The sequence below is a fragment of the Periplaneta americana genome, chromosome 10 (genome assembly GCF_040183065.1).
Source record: "Periplaneta americana isolate PAMFEO1 chromosome 10, P.americana_PAMFEO1_priV1, whole genome shotgun sequence".
Taxonomy (NCBI): domain Eukaryota; kingdom Metazoa; phylum Arthropoda; class Insecta; order Blattodea; family Blattidae; genus Periplaneta; species Periplaneta americana.
This window is the reverse complement of record NC_091126.1, coordinates 181,662,768-181,689,167: the sequence shown is the minus strand read 5'-3', so window position 1 is coordinate 181,689,167 and position 26,400 is coordinate 181,662,768. Positions and strand designations below refer to the sequence as shown.

At 35.2% G+C, this 26,400-nt stretch overlaps 1 protein-coding gene across 1 annotated transcript in view; it reads left to right on the top strand.

Annotated features, from left to right (window-relative positions):
* Window positions 1-26,400, top strand: part of Cont (Contactin) — a 121,056-nt gene that overhangs the window by 32,485 nt on the left and 62,171 nt on the right. Inside the window, exons 7-12 of the mRNA XM_069838555.1 lie at window positions 3,034-3,234; window positions 3,402-3,504; window positions 10,989-11,170; window positions 15,553-15,843; window positions 17,240-17,377; window positions 21,064-21,204. Coding sequence (XP_069694656.1) covers window positions 3,034-3,234; window positions 3,402-3,504; window positions 10,989-11,170; window positions 15,553-15,843; window positions 17,240-17,377; window positions 21,064-21,204 — 1,056 coding nt within the window. The remainder of the gene's footprint in view (window positions 1-3,033; window positions 3,235-3,401; window positions 3,505-10,988; window positions 11,171-15,552; window positions 15,844-17,239; window positions 17,378-21,063; window positions 21,205-26,400) is intronic.

Below are 26,400 nucleotides of genomic sequence, written 5' to 3'. Positions count from 1 at the left end.
TAACAGGAAAAGAAGTTGGAGGAATTATTCAGAGAACGACCTCCTTCATAGTACAGTATTTTTCTGCAACAAATCAAGTACTTTTTTTCTGAAATGTATTAATTGTTCTGATTTAACCACTAGAAATACGTACAACGAATTTCATAAAACTTAAGCAATAAAATGAGAAAAAATGCGTGAAAATAATAATACAGAACACGAAAAGGTCATGCAATCGTCAACTTTGCAAACAAAGGCCAGCGCATTTCTGACAAATATTCAATTGAGCTCCATAGGAGTTCAGTACAACTGACCTGATCTGTGATGAACCAATGGCTAGTACTGTACAGTGTACTCTTGCCAAAATCATAACAGATAAATACTAGAATACGCATTTTGGTGGTTCAGAAAAGAAAGAATTCAGAGATCTGTTCAATAAAATGAGAGTTAATGAGATTAAAAAAATTCCATGGTGAAACTCCAATATACAACCTTTGGCTTAAGGTCTGACACATTGTGCATTACATCAGAGCCTAATGTCGATAATTCTTTTCTAAAATAGTCTCAGTAACGAAAATGAAGGTGAAACAAGCAATGCAGTGACGTGCTGGCTCTCTATTTGCTGGCAATTTTACAGATTCTGTGAAGGCTAAATTTCCACAACGTTGTTGATTAGTACTATCTTATTTGTCAGTGCAATTCAAAAATTAAAGAAGAAAATCGTGTAACTGTTTCTGAAGTGTAGCACCATCATGTAGTTTGAGTTCAAATGTGCATCGTTTCGAGATAAATTGTCTCATACATATTGAGTATGAATTAAATCCATCCAATAGTGAGGAGAAATTCCTATACAGCAGCCGTTGGCAAATTTGTACTCACGATGACATCACTGAATGCAAGCCGCAATACATAAGATGTAATATCAATGAAGGAGTACAGAGCACTCTGTTCGAATTCCAGTGACAGACTCTCAGCACAAGCATCTGACGTAGACTACACAATTTTCATTTATAGATGGACAGATATTATTTTAATTCACCTGTATTTCAACTATGCTACAACAACCTATGAAAATACGTCACATATTGCCACTCTTAATACAACTCGTAAATTTTTGTGTTCTAGTGACGATCTTTGTTTAGATATTACAAGTTTTCGTTCAGAAAACAAGTGTTACGAAATATATTGAATATAGAGCCGATCATAGCAGCTGTGTAGGGTAGCAGGAGGCGACCTATGATAGGACTGCACACATTTTCTATGTAGAGCACTTTAAATAAATCTAAGCCAGTCTGATGTGTTATACAATGGCAACGTTTTATGTCCTCACTTGTTTCCAGTTCTCGTAACACGTTACTCCACCTAGTATACATTTTTTGAAGTCATATTTCGAGTCCTTTCTGTTACTACAGATACAAGTTGCTTTATGTTCAGATTCATTTCTGATATATATTTTCTTCATGCTTGAAATAACTCTTCTCCTGTTGTATTTCCTTTAACTGCAATTACATCGAACAAATATTCTTATACAGAGAGATCCTTCGTAACTATGCGGTGAACATTACCATTTCTACTGTATCAATATCTTGTTTCCACCTAAAGCGAGAGATTAGACCACTGTTCATGCAACTTTGATTTTATTTCTCATTCAACTAGTGTTTCATTATTCCTTATCCTCCTGTGTATTGTTCGTGTGGATAATTTCATACTGTTGAAAACATCAGATTATTCAGGACAAAATACTGTTAGCAACTTTATTCAGACGTGTTTTAATGAACTGATCTTCATTATAGCACTTCAATGATTTTGCGATTTCCAAAGCATAACATAACTTGCATGGAGTTGCCTTTAACTCATAGCTTGTTTCATCATATTTTAATACCGAAACTGTATTTGAATTTAGTTTTTTTGTGTTTTAATTGCTTCGCCCCATCCACCTCTACAAAAAGAAAATTATGTTTATACTTATTTTCTACTGTATATATATATTTCCGTTTACAATTACGTTGGATATGTTTATGCTTACCTACGATTTCGTGATAATCTTATGGCGTGTCGTAATGTCGCTAGATGTTTGATTTATAAGTGCCTTTTAGAATTTTAGGACACGAGAGGTGTCTACATTGTCAGCATATGCACAACAAATACTGTTCCTCCCATTCTTCCTTAAACACATGTTTCTGAACAGATGTTGAAGGTTTTGAGAAAGAAGCAATCTAAATCTTATCAGGTAACCCACCACTGATAGATGCCTGTGTACTGGAGTTGTAGGGCAGTTGGACGTAAGGGAGGGATTGAAGCAAAGACAGTTTACTGTGCTACCCCTGTTACATCACTATTGCCAGTGATCATGATGACATTTTTGCCGATCCCTGCTATATAGGGTGGGTGGTAGGATGGATGCCCAAAACCAATTTTTCGGTATTCACTTTAAATTTCATATAATGAGAAAGTGAGAGAGAGAGTGAGAGTATGTGCGCGTGCGTCTTCACTTCATTTATGTGATTCGGGCTCTGCATATTGCGGATAGATGACAGGATTCTGACCCATTTTCAAGTTGCATACCACTTTGGTGGGTCACGCTGTGCATGATATATATCGTTATTAGGATGAGTGTAAATGTAAGTGTAGTTTAGGGAATGGGTTAGGATGATGATGAAGATGGAATCTTGTAATTTACTCGAATGCTGCTCTAAATATTCTATTCTTGATATCTTCCTTGTGTAGGATAAAGTTGCAGAAGAATTGAAGACCTCCCCGGAATAAGGATGTAACCAAGAAAACTGTAATTCATGTTTCAGGAGAAGGAAAAATAATTTCAGAGACATATTTCATTAGGCCTATATTTACTACCGTAGCCATTTGACTAAACAAGGATACAAGTCTATTCAGCCTTTGAAAGCAATAATTTGTTATAAATAAATGCTTTCAAATTACTTTTCCCGTGCACATCACATCTTTCAGAATATTGATGTTACATCCTTCTTCCCGGGAGGTCTTCAATACATGAATATCTCCAATGCTCTGTTTGTTAATCATTATGTTGGTTTGCAGGTGTAAATTACTACTGGGCTCGTGATTATTTCCCTAATTTCGTGGAGGAAGACAAGCGTGTATTTGTTTCTTTCGATGGCGCACTCTATTTCTCTGCGCTGGAGAATATTGACCGAGGAAACTACAGCTGTAATGTGCAGAGCAGAGTTTCAGACAAAGGTCGCAATGGGCCCTTCTTTCCTTTGCGTGTAAATCCATATCGTAAGTTTAAAATATGCAGACCAGTCTATGGTAGAGAGTAAATCTTCCGTAACAACAATTTTATATGAATTATTTTAATTGGATTTTACATCTGTCTTACATTTGAGCTATAATTGTCTGCAATATAATTGTATTGATTAATGTAAGAATTTGAATTTTTCTCGCAGCAAATTATCAGCAGTTGAAGTTTCCAAATAATTTTCCAAAAGCTTTCCCTGAAGCTCCTGTAGCAGGTCATGAAGTTCGCTTGGAGTGTGTTGCCTTTGGATAGTGAGTAAACTTGATTGATAACTGCAGTGATAGAAAGAGTGCTTGTGATTTAAATAATCTGTAAAAATACTCGTGCATTTTAATGAGTTGCAGTAAAACATTTCTTTCATTATTGTAGAAAGCACAAGTTTTAAGTGTGAAGTAACTATAAAATTAGGTTATCCTTCAAGATAGTTTTATAGCTAGTTCATAAATTATTATTAAGTACATGGTTACTCGTAATTTTATTCTACAATTAAGGTTTGAAAATTAACATTCCTGTTATAATTTAATTATTTAAAATGTGGAACTTCCTATCAAACTTCATCAGTCTCCAGAAGCAGGATTGTAAGCAGTGATAATGCATTTCAAAACATATACTTAGGTATATTTGATGAGTTGTGTACAAGTTTGCATCAGATTTAATTAAAACTATAATAATAATAATAATAATAATAATAATAATAATAATAATAATAATAATAATAATAGTTTTATTTTCCCTGGCAGAGTTAAGGCCTTCTTCTACTCAACCAGGGAGAAATTGCATACAGGAAAATACATATCGTTGTTCCTGCAATAACTCCTCTGTGACATATTTATCAATTTTCAGATTTTTGCTTTATTAAATAACTTAAATAGTGATACAGCAAATAATAAAATCTCCAATATGTAATTATATTTCTTTCGAAAATGTAAGAATTCACAATCTCCTATGTACCACTGCCATAGAATGAGTAAATGTATTTTTTCTTCCTACTGAAAAAATTTATATTTTGCACATAGGAGTTATTGCAGAAACGACGATATACCAGTATTAACTTAAGAAAAGAGATTGAATACATATGAATAAAATCACAAAATTAAAGGAAGAGTACAATTTATATAATCAGTGTGGGTTACATTGAAACATGACAATTACCTAGAAATTAGTGTTAATAGAAACAACAAAATAATAACTGTATAATAAGAAATTTTAGCTGCAAAGAACTAATTCTGTGCATTAAAAATATTCCTAAATAACCTAATTTTAAATGACTGAGGATTAAGACTACACCTGATGTCCGGCGGCAGCGAATTCCAGGAGCAGGCTGTGGCTATTGAGTACAGAGATGTCTGATGATGTAGTATTGATTGTGCTGAGAAAGTGTATTACGATTGTGATGTGAAGATAGAAGAGTAAAGCGAGAGGCAAGGTAGTTGGATGTGGAATTGTGTGTAATTCGATATAGTAGGCAAAAAGAATGTACTAAACTCCATCTTGCAAGTGGAGCCAGGATATATGATCATATCGGTGGATATTGAAAATAAATTGGATACGGACATTATGTATACTGTTGAAGTTTTTAAGAAAGTTCACTATTTATGTCACTATATAAAATGTCACAGGTCATAGTAGTCAAAGTGAGGCATCACAAGGGTCTGTACTAGGATTTCTTTGAGTTTAGTAGGAAGGAAATTTTTCAGATGTTTCAGAGAATGGAAGATAGAGGAAACGTTTCTGCAGATATATCTGATTTGCATATCCCAGTTCATATTAGAGTCAAGCTAGATGCCACGGTTTTTTACAGTATCACTGAAAGGAATGATTGTGTTGTTGAGAGAGAGAGAGAGAGAGAGAGACTGAAGGGTGTTCATATTAATAAGAAGATAGAAACCTTTGCTGCCCCAAGAAAATGGCTTGGGTTTTCACAGAATTGAGATTTAGCGCAAATTTTCTTGCCCAATGATTGATTGAGTGAAGATCGTCATTGAGAGTCTATAAATATTCATTAAGAGTATCGGGATGAGAGTGTACGTATATTAGAAGTTCTTCCGCATGCAGATGATATTGGCAGTGCTTTAAAACTGAAGAAATATCGTTAATATATAGAGTGATTAGCAGTAGCCCCAGTATAGACTCCCTGAGGGACACCTGCCAAGAAGAAGAATGGTTATCGTGATACACACTTTACTGGTGGTCCATACTACTGCATGCTCAGAGAGATGCCTCTGTCTTAGTTTGGAAATCAATATGCCGAAAGCTCGGCTATTAGTGTCGATACACAAGTGACAGGTGTGCCAAGATAAGCAGGCGGCTGTTTGTAAGCCTTCGACAGTGTGGGAAGAATGCTGATTGGTCTATAGTCATTTGGACTCGTTAGTTTGGCGGTTTTAGGGAGGGGATGAACAAGGGCATATTTGCATTGTTGTGGGTAGGGAAGCATTGAACATTTGAAACAAGATAGGGAGAATTATATCCAAAGTGAAATTTAACATCGTAATATTAATGCTTTAGTTTTAATTCTTTCTAGTGCTATTTTTACATCTGGATCAGTGATAGTGAAATAAAATTTTTCGCGGTTTGGAATAGGAGTGGTTAAAAGATCATCACTGGCTTGTTGTTTCATATAAAATGGTCATTAAGCACATCTAGAGGAATGTTGAATCTTTTTCTGTTCTATTACCATTTGTCGTAAGTTAAGGTTACCAGATTCTTTTCACAATTTTCAGGGACAGAAACCGATATATGAAAAAACTACCTTTAACATTTCTGTTTGCCATTCACTTACATGCCTATTGTTTTACGCACCTTAAAGAATTAAATTACCCATTCTATTTACGCATTAAAATTGTTCATTCTACTTAAAATGCAGGTATTTTCAGAAGAGTGATTTTTTTAAGCAGATCTTCTCTGGATCCAAATTTTGCAGCAAATGCCAAACAGGCCATATTGAAATTGTTTAAGATAGCAAACACGGCTCGAACAGTTTCTAAACTCATTCTGGATATTTTGGATTTCCAAAACATTTTCATAGAAGAAAAAAATTTTTTCACTGAACATGATTTCCAATGAAAATGCGGAAATACTTTGATTGACTTCTGGAATTGCACATAGAAAATCATTCTCTCGGAGAAAATTTTAAACATTTCACTCCATTTTGAGCAAAGAGTAGCATTTTTTCATTTCACTTCGCTGTTTTCTCACATGTCACGTATTTCTTCAAGCAAGAAATTTCATAAAATAAATTATTTCATCTAGGTCAAGTACATCTACATTGAAAGAAAAATAATGAAATGTCTCTTCAAATTTTTCTTTGAAAGTCATCTCGCCAATGTACATTCCAGACATATCTTATCTGTGAATTAATACCAAAGACACAGAGATATTCAACATTTTCATAAAATTATTATACATCTTGATTACACAACTTTTAACACTATATCACTCGGAATATAAAGTGTTTATTGATTTCACGTGTTAATTAACTAGGTTACCTTGTTGACTAGTTTCAGCCTGTGGACTATCCCCAGAAATGGGTGGTCTTTGCGCCTTCTATTTGCGTTTCCTGTGGGGTGTGTTTGTGTAGTGTCATGTGGCGTCAGAAAGTGTGTTTTGAAATTGAGCTGTGTGTTGAAGATTTGATGTGGGTGTGTTTTTGTCTGCCTGTATATTTCTTATTGTTCTAGTGTATTTAATTTCTGGTTTTTCAGTTAGAAATGTAAAATTTCCATGTCTGTGTTTATGTTGCTGAAGGTATGGTTGGCATTTGTGATTATTATAATTAACACTTAAAATCTGGAGACAAATTATTAAATTTGAGGACATTCTGGGGACAATAAGCGAAATTCGAGGACTTTCCCTGGGAAATGGGGACATCTGGTAACCTTATCATAAGTTGTTCCATAGTTCACGTGCATTTGTGGAGGGCATGATTAGGCTAAGGGAGTGTCAGAGTTTGGAGTTAGCATCATTTAGGTAGTTTTATTTCTCAATTGCTTGTATATTTGCCAGTTTTCATCAGTTTTATTGTGTTTGAGTTTACGAAAGGCTTCATCTCTTCTACTCATGTGATCACAAATTGATTCAGTGAGCCATGAGGCATGAGAGCGCATCAGACATTTTGTTTTTGTAGGTGTGTGTTTATCATACAGCTGCAGTACCTACTAAAAAATTGAAATTGTCAATTTTTTCATCCACATTGCGTAGGTTCCAGATATAACTCCAGGGAAGTTGAATGGCATCAGCTGTGAGCTCTGTAATATTTATATTTTTTAAGGCTCCATACATTAAAATTTTATAAGTTCTTCTTTGCACTGAGTATTCAGCGAAGATTAAATCATGTTCAGATAAGTCAGGAATAGATAACTGCTCACATTTCAATATTCTCTGTAGCTGCGATGTTACAATTAAGTCTAGAAGAGTCTGATGGGCTAGTATGGTGTATAGCAGGGCTGGCAGTTGGCTTCCCTCATGGGCAGGACTGCCTCCTCTCTCTAAGGTAGCGGTGAAGGGGAAACGAGGTAGTTTGTTTTGTACAGATCAGGGGTGAAATATGTACTACGTATCTCCATGGATGTCACAAAGCAGAAACCTGGAACTGAGTTTAACAATGACTGGAAATTGTTATTCTTTCTTTAAAGAATCGAAGTAGGGAGATGGAGAGTATCTTATTTGTAAAAACATGTCAGGTGCAGGAAATATAATTTAAAGCAGCATTGTGATGTGTTCCATGTTGAAAAATATAAAGACATCGTTAGTGATGAAAGGATGAATTTACTCACTGTACTTAGTGAGGACGTGAGGCTAAGTGATATTATTTCAATTTGTATTTAATGTGTTTAACAATCTGAAGTTCGATCCTGAAGCATAATATCGAGAACGAAAAGAGCAAGTGTAGGTTAAGAGCTGTAGAGAGGCTTGCTGTAGTAAAGTTTATTACACCACCCATTGACACTATTATTAAAAGAGAGAGGAAAGAAAAACAAACCTAAGACCTTTGTGTAATTTTTTTTTGGGGGGGGGGAAGCAATAAGATATATTTATTATTTTGTATTCTGATTTTCAAAAATCTTGGCGTGTATGAACTTTATGTATTCGTTTCTGTTACGTGAATTATTTTCACTGTAATGCGCTTATTTGTTAGGTACCCTGACGTTGTTTATAAAGTTTTAGATTTACAAGCTGTGATAATGTTATTTTCTTTGACAAGAAATTTAACGATGACACAGAATATCTGCATGGAAACTTCATATGTACTTCAGTACATTAAAATAATATATAAGAAATTTAACGTAAAAGCTGTGATTTGTTTGCTGCTGCTGCATAGTAAATAGTATTATAATTTAATACGAGCAGAATAAACATGTTTCGTTACGGAGGGGAATGGGCAGAACAGAGAAAAATTCTCTCCGACACCAGGATTGAAGCTCTATGTGCTGATGCTTTAGCCACTAAGCCACACCAGATTCCTTTTCCGATGCTGGATGGAATCTTTCTCAGTTTAAGTTCCACTTCTCTGTTCCATATGGTAATGCAGAATTCTTGCACGGAAATATCATGTGTACTTCGGTACATCATACTAAAATAGTTAGTTACTGTTAATTTAATTTGCTTCTCTAGTTAGCCTACTGCTTATTTTATTAGTTACAATTTATTTGCAATCACACCACACAAGCAGTAGTGCTACTGATGAGAAATAAGCATGACCGTCCACTGCCGTGCCGCTAATGTACACTGATTTGAAGGGGTGAGTAGATTGAATGAAATTCGTGGAAATGACAAAGGAGACTCTGACTATTGACTTGAGAGATTTTTAGTGAGTTTGGAAGAATTGTGAATGACCGTCTCAGCAGGTGTGGGACAATGTGGTTTATGTACGAGGGGAAAATCGGAGAAGGGATTGCTTGCATCAGGAGTAGTCTGAACATTCCAGTTAACTGAGTCAGTGTCGCCAATTTAAAAGTAAGAAACAAGATAACTAAAAGTAGCTGATTAGTTAAGAAATAACGACTATCTAAAATTAAATTTATAACTTAAAATTTTTCATATATGTACTTAAATATAGCATTAATAGCCTAAGAATAATAATACAGTAAAACCTTGCTAAAAGTACCCTCTATAAAAAGGAAACCTGCACAAACAAAAAATAAATTTGAGAACGGAATGATTTCCTATGTAAAATAATACTTTAAAATGGAAAACTGCGTAACGTGATAACGGAATCATTTTTGGGCACTATTTAGGTAAAAAAACCTAACTAAAATGGATAATTTTAAGCGTAATTGTTGCTAAATTCTATCAAAGCCTTTTTAATTTTGCGATAATACTGTACGAAGCATAGCATATTTTTTTTTTTTTGTGACTACATGGAATGATCTGGAAGACTTTTGCTATTCTTTGTCAGGCGTTGGGGGTGAAGCTTCTCTAAACATGTCACTATTCTGTGTTTATTGTCAAGAACCCAGGCAGGTTACTGACCTCCTGTACCCTTACTTCTTCCAACCCTCTTGCATTTTCGTTTATTTATTCTCAGTTTTGTGCTAATAAGCCAGTAGAGTGATAGAGGACAGTGGGAGTAAAATAAAACTGTGAATAATTGTAATGTTTGTTTATTTTGAGTTTTGTGGTAATATGCCAGTATAGTGTTAAATAACAGTGCGAATAAAGTAAAACTGTGCGATTTAATACAAAAGCCTAGATGACCTGTTCTATCACGGAAGAGTGGCTTCATAATTTTAATGGAGCAATGAAACGTCAAGGTCGTAAGGTCATATTGTTTTTAGACAATGCTACCTTTAATCCAAGGATTGATTTGTCTAATGTGAAGTTAATCTATTTTCTACCAAACACAACTTCAGTTACAAAACCAATGGGTCGCGACAATGCACTTTAAAAGAAGTGTGAGAGCCAAGAAACTAGGGTGCAGAGAGAGGCTGCAATTATGTAAGTTAATAATTATGAAAATAAAATTCACTTTGCGTGTACTGTAGTAACTTTTACTTCAAATTATTTCTTCATTGTGTTCTTCCTACAGTGAGCATATTGCAGTAGTCTATTCTTAGTTTTGCCAAAACTCGACCTTTTGTAAAACGAAAACCTGTGAAAACGGAAAAAAAAATCTGGAACGATCGCGTTTCATTTTAGGGAGGTTTTACTGTAATAATAATTTTATTTGTATATGTTTTTAAATTATACATACGTTACATAGCAGTCAGTTTTTTATCTTATATTTTGCCAGCTACTACAAAATTATTTAGATTTCCAGCATTTTAAATGTCATTTACTACTTGTTAAACTCTACTTTGTTTATTACAGTGCTCTCATTTTACGACTTGGCAACATTCCGCCACTGGCCGACTTCCTGCTCCCCCAGTTCTCAGCAGTTAGTTGCTTCTGAGAATTGTACGGGAATGTGTGTGACTGTTGCTTGTGTATTAAGTAATCTGTTGGAAAATGAAGTATGTGGTTGAACAACGAATTTATTTGATGAATATTACGTGAAAAAAGATGACTGTAGAAGATGCGTTCGGAGATTTGCACTCTAGTGCTGTCTGTAGTAATGGAACACACTCCCCGCTGGTTCTGCTGTAATAGTTTCCTCGTAAAATGATTACTGTACAACTCGTCTTGAGTACTGCCTCTCAGTGTGTTTTTATATATATTTATTCAGGGTAGGGTTGGGGAATCGTAGATTTCAAAGTAAAAGAACATACAACAATAATAATAATTGGTTTATTTCTAGTCCTGTACCATCTTACAATTGGACACGTGTTGGTGCAAATCTACCACGAGGAGCCATAATTACCAACTACAATCGAGTGTTGGTAATTCCTCGAGTCCAAGTAGAAGATCAGGGAGAATATGTCTGCAGAGCAACAAATGACAGGGCAGCCATTGAACACAGTGTGGTTCTTAGCATTCAAGGTAACCAATGTATAGAATATATTAACATATTATATACTAGGCCATTACAATTATGTGTTACAGTACCGGTATGCATTTATATTACTGTATACTTGGCTCTTACCTTATTTCTCAAACATGGTGTTAAGATCAATTATATAAACAAAGAAATTAAGAATATAATTAAGCGAGACAAGAGTAGTTTATTTTTTATTCCAAAAATTCTTTTACTTAATAATATTTACTGATTAGGTATTGTTTTAACTTGCATTTAAATGTATTTATACTCTTTATATTTTGTGGTAGTTTTTTTAAATATTGGCATCCTGTTATTGATGGTGGGTTTTATAAAGTTTCAGATTTTACATTGTTACGTGATAATTTTCTTTTGTTCTGATATTATAGGCGTGAATTTGATTGTTTGATGCGGTATTGGTATATTATTTTTTATCCTTTTTACATGCATTACTGTTTGAAGTACATACAAGGAGTACAGAGTGACTATCTACATGAATCTGTTTGTCTGCTCCCCAATATACTGTACTTACATAAATTTCTCTCTCTCATAATTTTTCCACCGTCTCAATTTAGAAACTGAAATTTGAGTAAAAAAAATTGCATAATTATCCCGTCTTTATTACTGTTTATAAAAATTATATTTGTAAATGTGACCGAGAAGCGCAAAGCAGCAACACTACAGTAACGGGACTGGTCAGCAACCTACGCTACTGTGTTGTGTACATGCATCGCTCGCTTGTAGTGAGGCTGCAACATGTACTGGTCCATGTACAAAATGTGAAATGGGAAAGAAAACTACAGTTATAACGCACAAATCAAATTACAAGTTATAGAGTTCGTGGAAAGTAATGAAATTCACGCTGCTGCATGTGAGTTTTGTGTTGAATCATTACATATGCACTACTGGTGTAAACAAGAGAACGGTTACAGAGTGCAAGAAAGATGAGTTTATCATTTCGGGGACCAAAATCTGGACAGTATCCAGAAATTGAAAAAAATTAGTGTTTATATAACAGAGTTAAGACATAGTGGTTATGCAGTTTTACACGAAAGTATGCAGTTAAAGGCGCTAGACATTGCAAAGAAACTCGATATACTGGTAAGGAGCAGAGGGAGGATGTGCCTTTTATGAAAAGAAATAACCTTTCGCTCTGAAGGAGGACAGCTCTAAGCCAGTGATTGTCAAAGGACTACACAGAAAAAGTGGTGGAATTTTATTGGTATATCATAAAGAAATGGCGCGAGTGCAACTATTTGCTCTTGCAAATTGGCAGCACTGCGGACAGTCAGAAACTCCCTCTGTACATGTTATTCAAACGAAAAATGCTTCCAAAAGGGAAGTTTCCTCCTGGGCTACATGTTTGTATCAAAGAGAAAGGATAATTTTTTTTTTCCAATAAGCAGGGAGCTGGCATTATGCATCAACTGCCAACTTGGAGGACTAAGATCATTTTCCAGGAAACCAATCTAGACAGTTATTTCACTATAGTTTAGAGTCTGGTCTGCCCTGGAAATTTATTTCAAAGTTATCTACCTCTAGGACTAATGAGTCTGTTCTCTTCTACCTCTCATGTTCACCACCTGATGATGCGCCATCTAGGGATACAGGCTCCCCCAGGGAAAACATTTTGATAGAGTTACTTAAATGAAGCAGTGTAAGAACCTGTAAGATTTTGTACAAGTACAGATACTTCATCAAATGGAGAATAACATGTTTTGAAGTAGTGGAATACTAACTTCAAAACGTTAGAAAGTGTGCCTGCTTAAAGAAGTACATGGAGTCAGTTGTACAAGTTTGAAAGAGGACTAACGAAGCAATTATTAGATCTGGCACCTTGACAAATCCTGTTAAGTTAGTATCCATTGTTGGATGGTTAAATGTTGCGAGTTAATTTGTTTCATTTTTTATATTGTTCTCTTGGTTTTATAATTTTTAATTCTTCTAAATTATGAACTATGTCCGAATTTTAGACAAAGTGTTGAAAATTTCCCCATAACTTACTATTACCACACTGAACTCTTAGATTATTGATAGCAGACATTGTCGTCTTCACATATTAGTGTGCATGATTATTGTTATTTAAAGCGCTTTCAGAATAAGGAGGCATATAAGGCGGAGTTAGTTCAGGCCGGTCTATCTCGACTAGCCAATAACAGTGAAGCGGTGTTACCTAGTTAAATCGTCGTGAAGTCTTGCTGAAGCATCACGTATTAGTTTCTTTCTTGTGCGCACAATATTTATGGCTAGGAATGAATTTTAAGCTGTGCCATTCGATAGAGCTACGAATTCTGAATTAAACTGTACAAGAATGGCAATTATATGTCAATTGGCTGGCATGCTATCACTTTAAGACTAAACAGAGATAACCAACCTACAATATACAACATATTTTGCTCTGAAGTCCCTCTCTGAAAACGAAGATAGATTCGGTTTATTTTCAAATTCAGACCTGGACTGTTGTCTCTTGTGATGTGTAACTTACCATAACAATGTCTCTTGAAGGGATTGCAAGTGGCTCTGGTGTATCTGTCATACGCAAGGACTAGCTTATGATGCAGTGCGTGTCAGTTTTTCACAAACAAGGAATCTGACTGCAGAGGTGTGTGGTTTAGAGGTGCGTAAGTTATCTCGTATTCTCAGACAGGGCAGAGACGATTCAAATAGGTGTTATACCAGTATTTAACTCTCCTGGAAAATAAGGCAAAACGTTATTATTTGGACAATTTTCAGAACTGTGTATTACTTCATTGTACAATATTTTGAATAGACTATATCAGTAGTATGTGTTAGCAGTGCCATTATAGAACGTGGAAAGCAAGAAAGCTGACAATAATCACAGATACTATTTTCACTTTTCACTGGAATATTATACATGGTATAAGGCGAAATATTGCTTAAACGTTTGAGATATTTGATTGGTATTGTAAACATAAACACTCCTGCCTCTTTTTCGATGAATTATACAGAGTATTAACAACATTTTTCCTTAAGAACATTAAAAAACTTTATAAGATGAAGCAATTTAATTGCATTTCACTTTTAAAATAAGTATAGGCTAGAAATGAGGAGATTTTATAATTCCAAAACTCAATTTCTATTTTAAAAATCTTGAGACATATATGATATATTATACATTTTATATACAAATTTACCTTCAATATATTAGCGATATTATTGGGTTACAGTTTTCATATTTACTTCTATCTAACTACCTTCACTCGTAGGCTTATATTGCTACAGGCCAGAGTGGTAGAATGTAGAACCCTGGACATCTAGGTAGGTATAAGCTTGAGGATTAAATTAAATTAGATAGGCTTAATTTAACAAAGCAAAAGAAAGTAATCTTCAATTTCAATATGAGTACTGAATTAGGCCTACGTATGAACAGATTTGCTTATATTCTTACAGCTGGATTCTTAGCCAGAATATAGAACCCTGGACCTCTAAGTACGTAAAAGTTAGAGAATAAAATAAAATTAGATAGTCTTAGTTAGAGAGAAAAATAAAATAATCTACAGTTTCAATATGAATACTGAATTATGTATGCACACATGTGTATGTTGCATTATAGCCAGATTCATAACCAGAATATAGAATCCTGGATTCCTAGGTAGGTATAAGGTAGAGAATTAAATTCAATTATTTAGGCTTCATTTAGCAGAGGAAAAATAAAATACTTTTCAACTTCAAATATCAATACTAAATTACCTTTCTACAGATATGTTTGTTTTATTATCGCTAGATTCGTAGGCTGCCCCTACAAACAAGTTGTATCTCATCTTTTCTCTGGAGAAATAAACAGTAATAAATTCAGCATTACTGTACAAGAAAGTCTGAACTTTTGGGTAAATTTTCTTGCTCTCAGTTTTTTCAGGAGAGAATTTCCACGTCACATAGTGCAATACAATATGCAGCATTCTTTTTTTTTTTTTTAATTAAGACATTCTTTGTCTGACATTAGCATAGTAAATTTCTACATATCTGTCACTTTATTTCGCAAATTAGTGACTCCAAGATCTACTGATCTGTGAAGTGAGGGAGTAATAAAAATTGGGATGAAAATTACTTCAGGAAGAGTAATTATATTGAAACATTACACACAAAGAAGGAACAGGTCTCGAACCGCCCACTCGCTGCAGCGAGCAGCGACTGATATTTTCTATCCTTATTTGTTGTCTCTGTCTTCCACGTCTTGTGCACCATGTGACAACATCGTACTGCTGCTAACACTCGATTTGCATACACCATATGCCTTTTTATTCTGAAACCGCTATAGTGTGACTTCATTGGATTAATGTTGATGGTGGTGGGGGCAACTGCGGCAGTGGTGGTAATTGGATAATTGACAACAAACAGTACTTAAATATGAAATAAATTGTTTTAGCTGAGCCTAACTTCACAATTCCTTTGGTTGATAAACATATGGATAACAAAGGAGAACTTACATGGACATGTGAGGCATTCGGAATTCCTGATGTAAATTACACTTGGTTCAGAAATGGAGAGGTATTGGACCTGGAAAGTTTGCCTCCTGAAGACCATGATCGTTATCTTATTGTGGACAACGTGCTGACAATTAAGTACTTGGACCCAGAAAGGGATCAAGCTATGTACCAGTGCCGGGCTAGGAATGTTCTCAAGACAAAGTACTCATCAGCACAGTTGAGAATTCTGTGTAAGTACTAGCGCTGTACCCTTTTCATGCGACTTAGTTTTTAACTGCCCAGGACAACATGAGCCATTCACGCTTAAGCATCATGTTAAGATTCAGTCACTGTTAGTTACGGTCAGTTAAATATTACATACACTCAGTCAAACTATTGTACCCACGAAGAAAATAAGGTGTATGAACTAAGTCGCGTGAAAAGCATTACAGCAAACTGATATCAATGTTACATTAGCATTTCAGTTGTTGGTTGATTTTTAATATTTGGAACAGCTATATAGAAGCTGCAAAATTTAATGAATAGTTTGTAAGTCTTATTGCAAATACAATGTAGCTTCAGTTATCATCGTCTTCAGCTACATCATTTCTACTAACTGTTGTCTGCTATTTGATATTAAATTCCATTGTCATCTAAGATTACGTCAGCTGTTACTTTGAAGGTCAGAAGTCTGTAAACAAACATGACAGTCTATCTATGCATGTGATTTGCTTTACTGAATTTTACAGCATTTGTTAAACTTTTCTCTTGATCTTCCTTTCCATTTCTCTAGCAGTGCAGCATGAGAACACAAAGTTCCTTTATGGATAGGTTAAATTAAGACAGGTTTTACTACAATTTTATCGTAATTTCTCAATAATGAATAGCATCAGTTTAAATTTATATTTGCAGTGGTAAAATAAAACATATACAGTGTGCAACGAAAAAAGTGGGCAAAATTTCAGGTATGAATTTCTCGTATGTACAGAAAAAGTGGTTGTATTAATATTGGTCTGGAAATGGTTTCTGAGTAGCGCTTGCATGTTGATCACAGTGCACTCTTGTAAGTTTGTTTGCTGGAAGTATTATAGTACATTCTGTTTACATTTCCTTAGATGAACTGCTCAAAATGTCTACCTCTTGCCTGTATACAGGCTGCAGCTCGTTGTCTCATTGAGATGTGAACATGCTCCCAAATTCTGGCGTGCTTGTTCTTGTCTGACAGCATTGCAGAATTCACTGATGGAGAGTCCTTCATTACCTACAGAAGTCGAATACATCACCGACATTAGGTGTCCCCACGGAAAGAAGTGCAGGTTGAGATCTGGTGAGCGCAGAGCCAAACATGGCATGATCAGACGAGCTGGAGCCTGTATTCAGGCAGGAAGTGTAAATAAAATGCATTATAAATCCAGCAAAAAACGTACTGGAGACCACTATGATCATACTTGCAAGCCCTACTCAGAAACCAAGCATTTCCAGATCCATGTTGATATAACCTTTTTTTTTCTGTAGGTACATATGAGGAATCCATACCTGAAATTTTGGTCACATTTTTCGTTAGACTCTGCATAATACTGTATTTTATTGTTTTGTTAAATAATTCTGACAGTTGCATGTTGCAATTTATTTTGATGTATGTTCTAGCATTAAAACCCTCATTCAAGAAACGACCTTTGGAATTGGAAACATATGCCGCAGAAGGAAAAAATATTACAATAATATGTAATCCTGAAGCAGCACCAAAACCAAAATTCGTATGGAAAAAGGATGGAAATGTAATAGGTCAGTATTAACTGCTACCTTCATGATGAATTGATTGTAGATTTATTGTAATGGGGCATTCCATTGTTTTGGGTGTGACATTTGGACACAATTTTTTGTTTTAAAATTAAGTTTAATCCAATATACAATGTTTATTTTAGCGCACAAATTATCGGAATTTCTTCTTCTTAAGAAGAGCAAACACCTCCAACAAATGGATTTACAAAAATCATTGTAACAAATTAAATATTTAACTTCAAACCTTAGTTACAAGTGTGACATTTTTCTGACATACATTTGTGATCTTAAACATTCTAATGAATAGCTCTGTGAATTATGTTGAGAGTAGTAAATATCACTTTTTCCAAGAATGTACAGTTAATGAGGTATCTATTCCATAGTCTTAAATTATTTCTGGATTATAATTCTTTTGTTTGTTATGGGTGTGACGAGTGTAACAGTGTTAAATTAAGTGTGTAATATGTACAAGAAAATGCTTTATTTTACAATACCTAGGTACTTTACAAATAAAGTCAGGAAATAGGCTTTGAAACTTATGTTTTAGTTAAGTACCTTAGTAAGTAGGTCACACAATTGCAAATTATAGCCTACTCTGGACTTTGTTGGCTGACTCCCTTGTACAACATTGGTAAAAAATTGACATGAACAGGCCCTACTTAACTGATTTGCTGAAATGGGAAATGTTATTTTACTTATAAACTAGGAAAACAAAATAAAAAAAGTAATAAAATTTAGTCAACAATTGTTAGATGTTGTTAACGATGTAATGAACCTGGAACCTTAAAAGTTGGTCATTCAGTTCACTGATGACAACTTCGAGTGAAGCTTCCACTTATCTAGGTTTGGACTGGCTATGTAGGCTGCTTCATTTCACTGTCTCTAAGTAATATTCTTTTCAATATCTGTCTCAGGTTGAATGATATGGTTAAAAATCTTAGTTTTACACTTTTCCTCAGCAATGTTGCGAGATAAGATTTACAAAAGTTGGCCAGGTGTTCCAGGAAAATATGGTACTTACTTTTTTTACAGCTTCAACTTTTTAAAGTCGAAATTTACATGATAGTGACAGATGCAAACATTGTGGAGTAAACTGAAGGATAGGAGTACATGAAGTCATAATTCGTAGAACTTGCGTAGCCCAACTCTTTCACTGTCCTTAGCATTTTCTTCTGTAAACAATTGAAAGGCTTCCCTTACAATAACAACCACTTACTTCTTCTGGAGAATATGGCACTTTTTTACTAAAAATTATTATTTTTTTGGTCCTACAGAATATATCTGTTATGGTAACAATTAATATTAGAGGAGAAAAATTCGCTCCGGTGCCAGGGATCGAACCCAAGTCCTTGGTTCTACATACCAAGCGCTCTCACCATTGAGCTATGCCGAAGTCCAATCCACAGCACTGGATCGAACTCCCCTCCTCCAGTGTTTTTCCCTTTGTGGCCTGACTCCAAGTTGGGCATGTATGTTGACATTTTATTAAGCCAACAGATATATTCTGTAGGACCAAAAAAATAATAATCTTTAGTAAATTCTTCTAGCAACAGTGCATATTTCTATATAGATTACTGTGCACATTACTGTGGAATCCCGGCCACCAAGTCACTCAACTGAGTGCGCTCCTTGTATAATGGCAGTTGACTTAATAAAATGTCAACGTACATTCCCAACTTGGAGTCAGGCCACAAAGGGAAAAACACTGGAGGAGGGGAGTTCGATCCAGTTTTGTGGATTGGACTTCGGCGTAGCTCAATGGTTAGAGCGCTTGGTACGTAGAACCAAGGACCCGAGTTCGATCTTCGGCGCTGGAGCGAATTTTTCTCTGATATTAATTGAATATATCACTTGCCTGTTTTTGGATCTTTGACAGACTTTGCATCTCTTTTCCCTGGAGCCTGGTAATAAATGTCATCTCTGCAATGAAAGTTGTACACGAGCGCAATTTGTTCTTTTCTAGTAGCTCTTTGGGACCCACGTTTGCTGCCTTCAGTCTTCTTAAAGCAGGTGGAATTTCCGATGTTAATTTCATGAGAACAGCTTGCTGCTTCGATGGACTTTTGGCCATTGACTTCTTCACTCTGCTGTCAGCCTTTCTGAGTGACGGAATGGACTGATCGAACCAAATGGCGACATTTCTTGCTAAGGTGGTTTCTGCATGGAAGCAAGATTTTCTCTTTTTCGGACATTTCTTCTGACGAGCATTGTCTCTTGCTCGTTTATCTTTTAACTTTTTAGAATCTGATAACAGTTCAATTTTTTTCTTGTTTCTTCATTCCTTTTTCTTTTCTTCAATGAGTAAGTTTCTTTCAAGTCAGAATCAGCCATTAGTTTCTTTCTCCAAGTAGCGACTCTTTTACAGAAAGCATCTACACTCGAACATATCCATGAGAAGATGCATTATTGTTGGGATTTTATTGAATAAATCTACTTTACCTACTCTGTAATGAGCCTATTACTATTAATAAGGAACCAACATTTTAGGCTTACGCTTAGAGCTATAGACTAAATTCCTAGAATATTAGAGAACTCCATTTAAAAAGTAACATTGATCAAACTGATTTATAATTTAAAGAAAAAAGAATTCAGTCTCTTCCTAAACTGAGCCTTTTCTATATGTCTCAAAAAAAGTGTGAAGTTATTTCGAAGGCCTAGGTAGCTAGGCCATCTTAGGCCCATTCGTATGAATACAGCACCACAATGCAAGCAATACTGCATTCCCCCTGGGCTTATTTGTTACGGGTGTGAGAGCAAATACATGGTAAAAAACATTTAAAATTTAATTGACATTAGATTATATTTGGGGATGATGAACCCATTTCTAGCTTTACTTCTGCCAATTTTAACAAACTTATTAATTTTAGTTTAGTAATATACTTAACTTAATCACTTTTATGTTACGGATGTGACACCAATGCATATTAAGTGCTGTGATAGTAAAGAAATGTACCTCAAAATTTTTTTTAATGCTTGAATGATGAGTTCAAACTATGAACAACAACACGTGTATATGAAGTGAACAATTTTGACATTGTACAGGAAGTTAGATAGGTGTGCCAATTTGACTTTTCCTAATACAAAACCATTTTATGCAGACTATCAACTTCATCTATGTATAAAGTCAATAAAAATAAATCATAATTTTGTTTTCAATTCTTGTAATATAATCTTTTTTATTACAGAATCAATTGGCAGAAATGATGTAATAGTATGTGTGTGTGTGTATATATATATATATATATATATATATATTTATTTATTTATTTATTTATTAAGATTCTGTCCACTTTTTCATGGAATGGCCCTAACAGAGGTCTAACATTTTGAGTGTTGTGAGTCTTTCTAATCCCAGTCAGTAAATAGTGTAGTAAGTTAAAAGCTTTAACTATTTCTTCACATAAAAGGCCTGACATTTTCCTTGCCTCGTACGAATAACTAGAAGTACACCCAGGTGGTCTGGTTAGTTGCCAGACCTAAGGAAATTGTTGTAATAGCTGTTAGAGTTATAAATCTGTCCATTCACAAAGAACTAACCACCAGCATTAATAAAGACAACAGTGTGCCATAACTATGGTAACTAGTAAACATGTGGAAAGAGGTAATTGGTTTGTGGACTCTCAATATGCAACCAGAACTTTCAGATCCTAACATCAGTCAGTGAAACAAATCAATTTGGTTACTTGCAGGTGGTGGTGGTCGCCGACGCATATTAGATAATGGTAATCTGATAATCAGTCCAGTATCTCGAGATGATGCAGGCCTCTACACTTGCACAGCAACTAATTCTTATGGATCTGATGAGAGCAAAGGAAGGCTAATTGTGCTGCGTAAGTGAAATAATATGGTCTTTTCATTTAAAAATAGTCCCCCTCCCCCCTGTATTAAACTTTGTTCTGGTAGACTGAACACTGTTTCTTTCGCCCCGAGATCCAAATGAGGAACTATTTTATCTTAGGAGAATTTACACTGAAAGACTCCATAAATCTATAAAAGCAAAGGAAATGGTGAAAAATACTGGAGGTGGACTCTTAGTTTCTTTTTTGCTTTTAGTTTCTTGTTTCTTTAATTAACATGTTCAAGTCCCTTCACCTCGTCAATGTAAACAGTATTTTAGAAGTAATATGAATTTATTTTCTACTATAATGATGTAACAAACAATGATTTCACCAACAAAGGAATAATGTTGGCAATATCAAAACTACATAATTATACTAAAGGAGATGAAATTCATTGTAGCATCTTAATAAATGCCTCCGATATTATTCCATGTGAAATAATCCATCTCTTCAGTAATACTTTTATAACAGGCTTTTCAAAATTATTTGATTGTATCGGTCATAAAAGTTTAACCTAGAGACTCGAAAGTTTGAAACATGTAATTTCTATTTGAATTTGGCTTTAGACCATAATGTGATTAGCCGAAGCTCAATAAATTTATAAGAGTTTCACAGAAAAAGAAAAACACTATAATAGCTGTAGTGATATTATTTTGTTACAAATGTAACATTGTAAAATTCTAAGTTACATTTGTTTGGATCAAATTTCTGCATATTTAAGGGATAAAATGAAAATTCTTTCAATCATTTATTGATTTATTGTCATAACACACTGCTCTCTTAAATTGACTGAATATATGTGGAATTAAATCATTGGCTTTCCCAAAACACGCTGTGAAATGTTTCATATAAAACAATTTTTATCTCGAAAAGGAAGCAAAAGGAATCAAAATTGTATTAAACTTTTTTTTTTAATATCTCAAAGGATAACCCTCTGACTTGCGGTTCATCCTGTCTTCCTTTGCGTTTTTCTATTATATGTTGCTTTTCATTCTCTATATCACTCCACAATACTTTCAATTGTTAACAATTATATTCTTGATTGAAATTAAATTTTGTTATTGTACCTGTTTCTTGTACAAAATTTATTTCATTACCATTACTGATGAAGGAAGCATAATTACATGTGAAAACTTTTCTGGGAAAATTAATTAATCTTCACTTAGTATTTGCACAGCCGGAGAGCTCAGTTGGTAGGGTAACTGGCTCTAGAATGGCCCTGGAGTGCACTCAGCCTCCTGTCAAATTGAGTAATTGATTCTTTCTTTTATAGGACCAAAACTATTGCCACAGCATGATGCAGGTCATTCACACCCCAGCATTTGAGTAATATTGGGCATAAGTTTATTTTACAGTCGAACTACTTACTTGGCAATAACAGGAAAACTGCCATGTTCCCTCTTTGTTGGGAGATTGTTTCTTAATATTCCCATTTACCTGTAAGGTACATAATCACCTGCTTGAATTTTCCATACTATCTGATATTTTGAAGACAATATCACATCTCATCACTGCTTTCCTTTTTATCCGGTGTTTTCTGGATCACGAACACCAACTTCAGAGCAATTAATTTGCTGAAATTATAACGAAAAGTTTAACATCACACAGTTTTCCATTTTTACTTTGTTGTTGTATGGTTCACATAAAGTAGCTGCAGGCACTATGTAGCCTATATTGGCTTTCCACTTTTCATGTATGTTGATACGTGGTCTTAGACCTCTTTTGTTATTGACAATAAAGCCATTCCGGTAAGTTAATCTTTGCAAAGATAAATCTCCTGTCACGTTATTTCTCTCACTTTGTGTTTCACCTTTATCCATAATAAGTCACACATATAAAGAGAAAGTCTCAGTACTGTGTGTCCAAACTCCACTAGCCTTTGGTTAACCCTAGAAGTCTTTTCTTGAAGCCTGTGTTTCTCGATTAAGGAGAATTTCGACTTTGTGAAGTCTTTCATTGACTTCAACTCCTTTTCTTCTCAGCCACTCTGTCATGTCTCTGTTTGGCGCATACTTATTTGGAGGCCCATCAACCCGAAGGGAGTGATAGAGGGCATTGTCCATGACCACGACTGACCTTGGCAGAAGATTGGGAATTAATTTCTCGTCAACCCATTTCTCGAAATTTACCTCCCCGCTCGCAGAACCAGCTTTATAAATGAGTTCTGCATTTCTCATGGAACCATTTTTTCTACCTGCATGTAGGACGATAAGTCTGTTTCCTGCATTGTGGTTTGCCTGTATGCCGAACTCATTCAAATGTTCCCAACATTTCTTAAAAGTCAAGTTGCTGTCCACCCAGGTCTCGTCGAGGTACACAATTTCTATCCCTTGATTACTGAATTTGTCAAATTTTCCTCAAATAATTATGACGCCAAGCAACAATATCAGCTCTTTCAACTAGAACTTTTCTCTTAGACTGGGATTTTTTCCATTTATAGTTAATCTTTTCAACAGTCTTAGTGACCTATCACTCCATGGAAAATTAATTTTATTTCTGATTACAGCAAAAGTTTGCTCACAGTTGGCATTTTCTTTTCATGAATATAAAAGTCGTGGATAGTATTTTTAATAACACACCTAACAAAGTCATTAAGATCAACACGTGGCTGTGTATGTTGTGAACAAGTTGGTTGTTTATTTCCAGGATTCGAGAGAACTTCATAGGGATGATCCTGGTTTCTTTCCAAATTTTCTTTTTTTACCGTAAATTCAGACACACCATGCAATATGTCGCCCGTTTAGTGGCCTGAGTAACAATGCATAAGACTTTTGTTCTTGGCTTCATTATCACACGTTTCTATTACTTTCGCTATTATTTCACGTGGTTGGGAATGAATATAACTTTGTTTTCTTAGAAGGCGGCATGATTAGGCATACTGAAGTTTAAGTTAATAAATTTACTTGCTATGTACAGGTATCCTTAGAGATATGCTTAGTCTCTCTCTACACACACACACACACACGCACGCACGCGCACCTCTCCCACCCTCTCTCTCTCTACACATATATATATATATATATATATATATATATATATATTTATTGTTTTCACTTTATTTATCAATGCTCTTGCAGACCTGTTAACACAGTGAATGCCACTTGACGCGTATAGACGTCACATTGTCCTTGCGCCATATGCCAGTGATGCGTATACACGTCATAGTTGTTTTCTTGCTTTCCCGCGCATTATTCCTTCAATATTTTGGTTATCCTATATTGTTATGTAGTATTACTTACTGGAAGGGTGCTGCTACTTATTATCATTCTTGGTTATTACCTTCCGCTCATTTAAGTAGAGGAATCATGGATGATAAATTAGATGATAATTCTCAGACGCCTCTAAGTCCTTCAAATGCAAAAAATCGTATAAGGTCGTCAGTTAAAACTTGCAAGGATGACGAAATTGCACGCCTCTTGAATACTTGAAGGCCTGATTCGGACAGTGACAGTGATTTCAGTCCAAAGTGAAAGTGAAAGTGAGAGTGATAGTGAAACTGATTTTGATTCATCTAATAATTCAAGTACTACTTCAGTTCAAAATATGGATATTTCGAACTCTTTTTGGTCAGATGGGCCATGAAATTTGAAAAATATAAACTTTAGTGGTGTTCCTGGGCGAAAAGTGGAACTTGCTGATGATGACCCAGTGAATTTATGGAAGTTATTTGCGTGTGACGAGTTCTACGAGTTGCTAGTAACAGAAACCAATAATTATGCAGAAGTTTTTCTTTCTGGGTGTACTGAGCAATCTAGAATGACTTCATGGGCGTATGTCACAGTAGAAGAGATGAAGGTTTTCCTAGGTCTTTTGTTTCACATGGGTATGATCCAGATGCCATGTATCCAGGACTATTGGTAGAAAGATCTCGTGTTCAAAATGGACTGCTTTTCGACTAAGATGAGTAGGAATGGTTTCCTTCTAATATTACGATGCCTCCATTTTGCATCAAATTCAAAACTTGGTGAACCTAATCCTCATGGGCGATTAGTGAAGATAAAATCTATGCTGGATCTCTTCAACAATACAATTGATAATGTGTATTATCCAGGAAAGAATCTCTCAATAGATGAATCTTGGTACTATGGAGAGGTCGTCTAATTTTTAGACAGTACATAAAGGGGAAAAGACACAAATACGGAATAAAAGTGTACATTCTCACAGAAGACAGTGGTATGGTATTACGAATTTTAGTATACACAGGACAAATTGATAACTTGGGTGGCAAAGGACAGCCTCGAATGTTGTACTGAAACCGATGGACAGCAAGCTGAATGTGGGTCATGCTCTATACAATGGTTATGACCTGGCTTTACAGCTTACACATACTGTACAGGAACATTACGCTCCAATCGCAAGAACAACCCAAACGAAGTAACTAGATCTAAGTTACAGAAGGGAGAACATTGGTGTCAGTGTGCTAATGGTGTAGCTGTAACGAGGTGGAAAGACAAGAGGGACATCTTATTTATCTCGACTGAATTTGAAGACAGTGTTGCTGAAACAGTGAATAAAAGAGGGCAAAAAGTGCAAAAGCCACATGCAATTGAAAAGTATAACCACATGTCAGGCGTCGATCGGCAAGATCAAATGCTTTCGTATTACGCATGTGAAAGAAAAACAGTTCGGTGGTATAAAAAAATTGGCATCCACCTCTTCCAAATAATGTTACCTGAACACACATAATTTGCATTCTCGGTACACCACAAGGAGTACAGTTTCGTTATATGACTTCAGACTTTCAGGAACACGATATTTGCTCTCGTATGCAACATTCAGCAGTCCAACAATCAAACTGGTATCACTAGCTCTGAAACACCTGCCTGCAAAACAACGCGATAATGAGAAAGGCAAAATAATGAGGAAACGTTGCAAAGTGTGTTACGACAATGGCAGAAGAAAAGAATCAACATTCTACTGTCATGACTGCCCTGGCCAACCTAGATTGCGTGTCCATTCCTGCTTTGGAATCTACCACTAATGAAGTAAATTAGGCCAAATTTGTTTTCCCTAACAATATTTCAATATACGGTCACATAACAAACAAAAATATGTGTGACGTGTAAACGCGTCAAATGGCGCAGGTAATGGAATTGTTAACGCAGTGCTTGTGACACGTAAATGCGTCATCAAGATTTCAAACACTGTCTGTATTCGAAAATTGTATATGAAGCTAAAAATTATTCA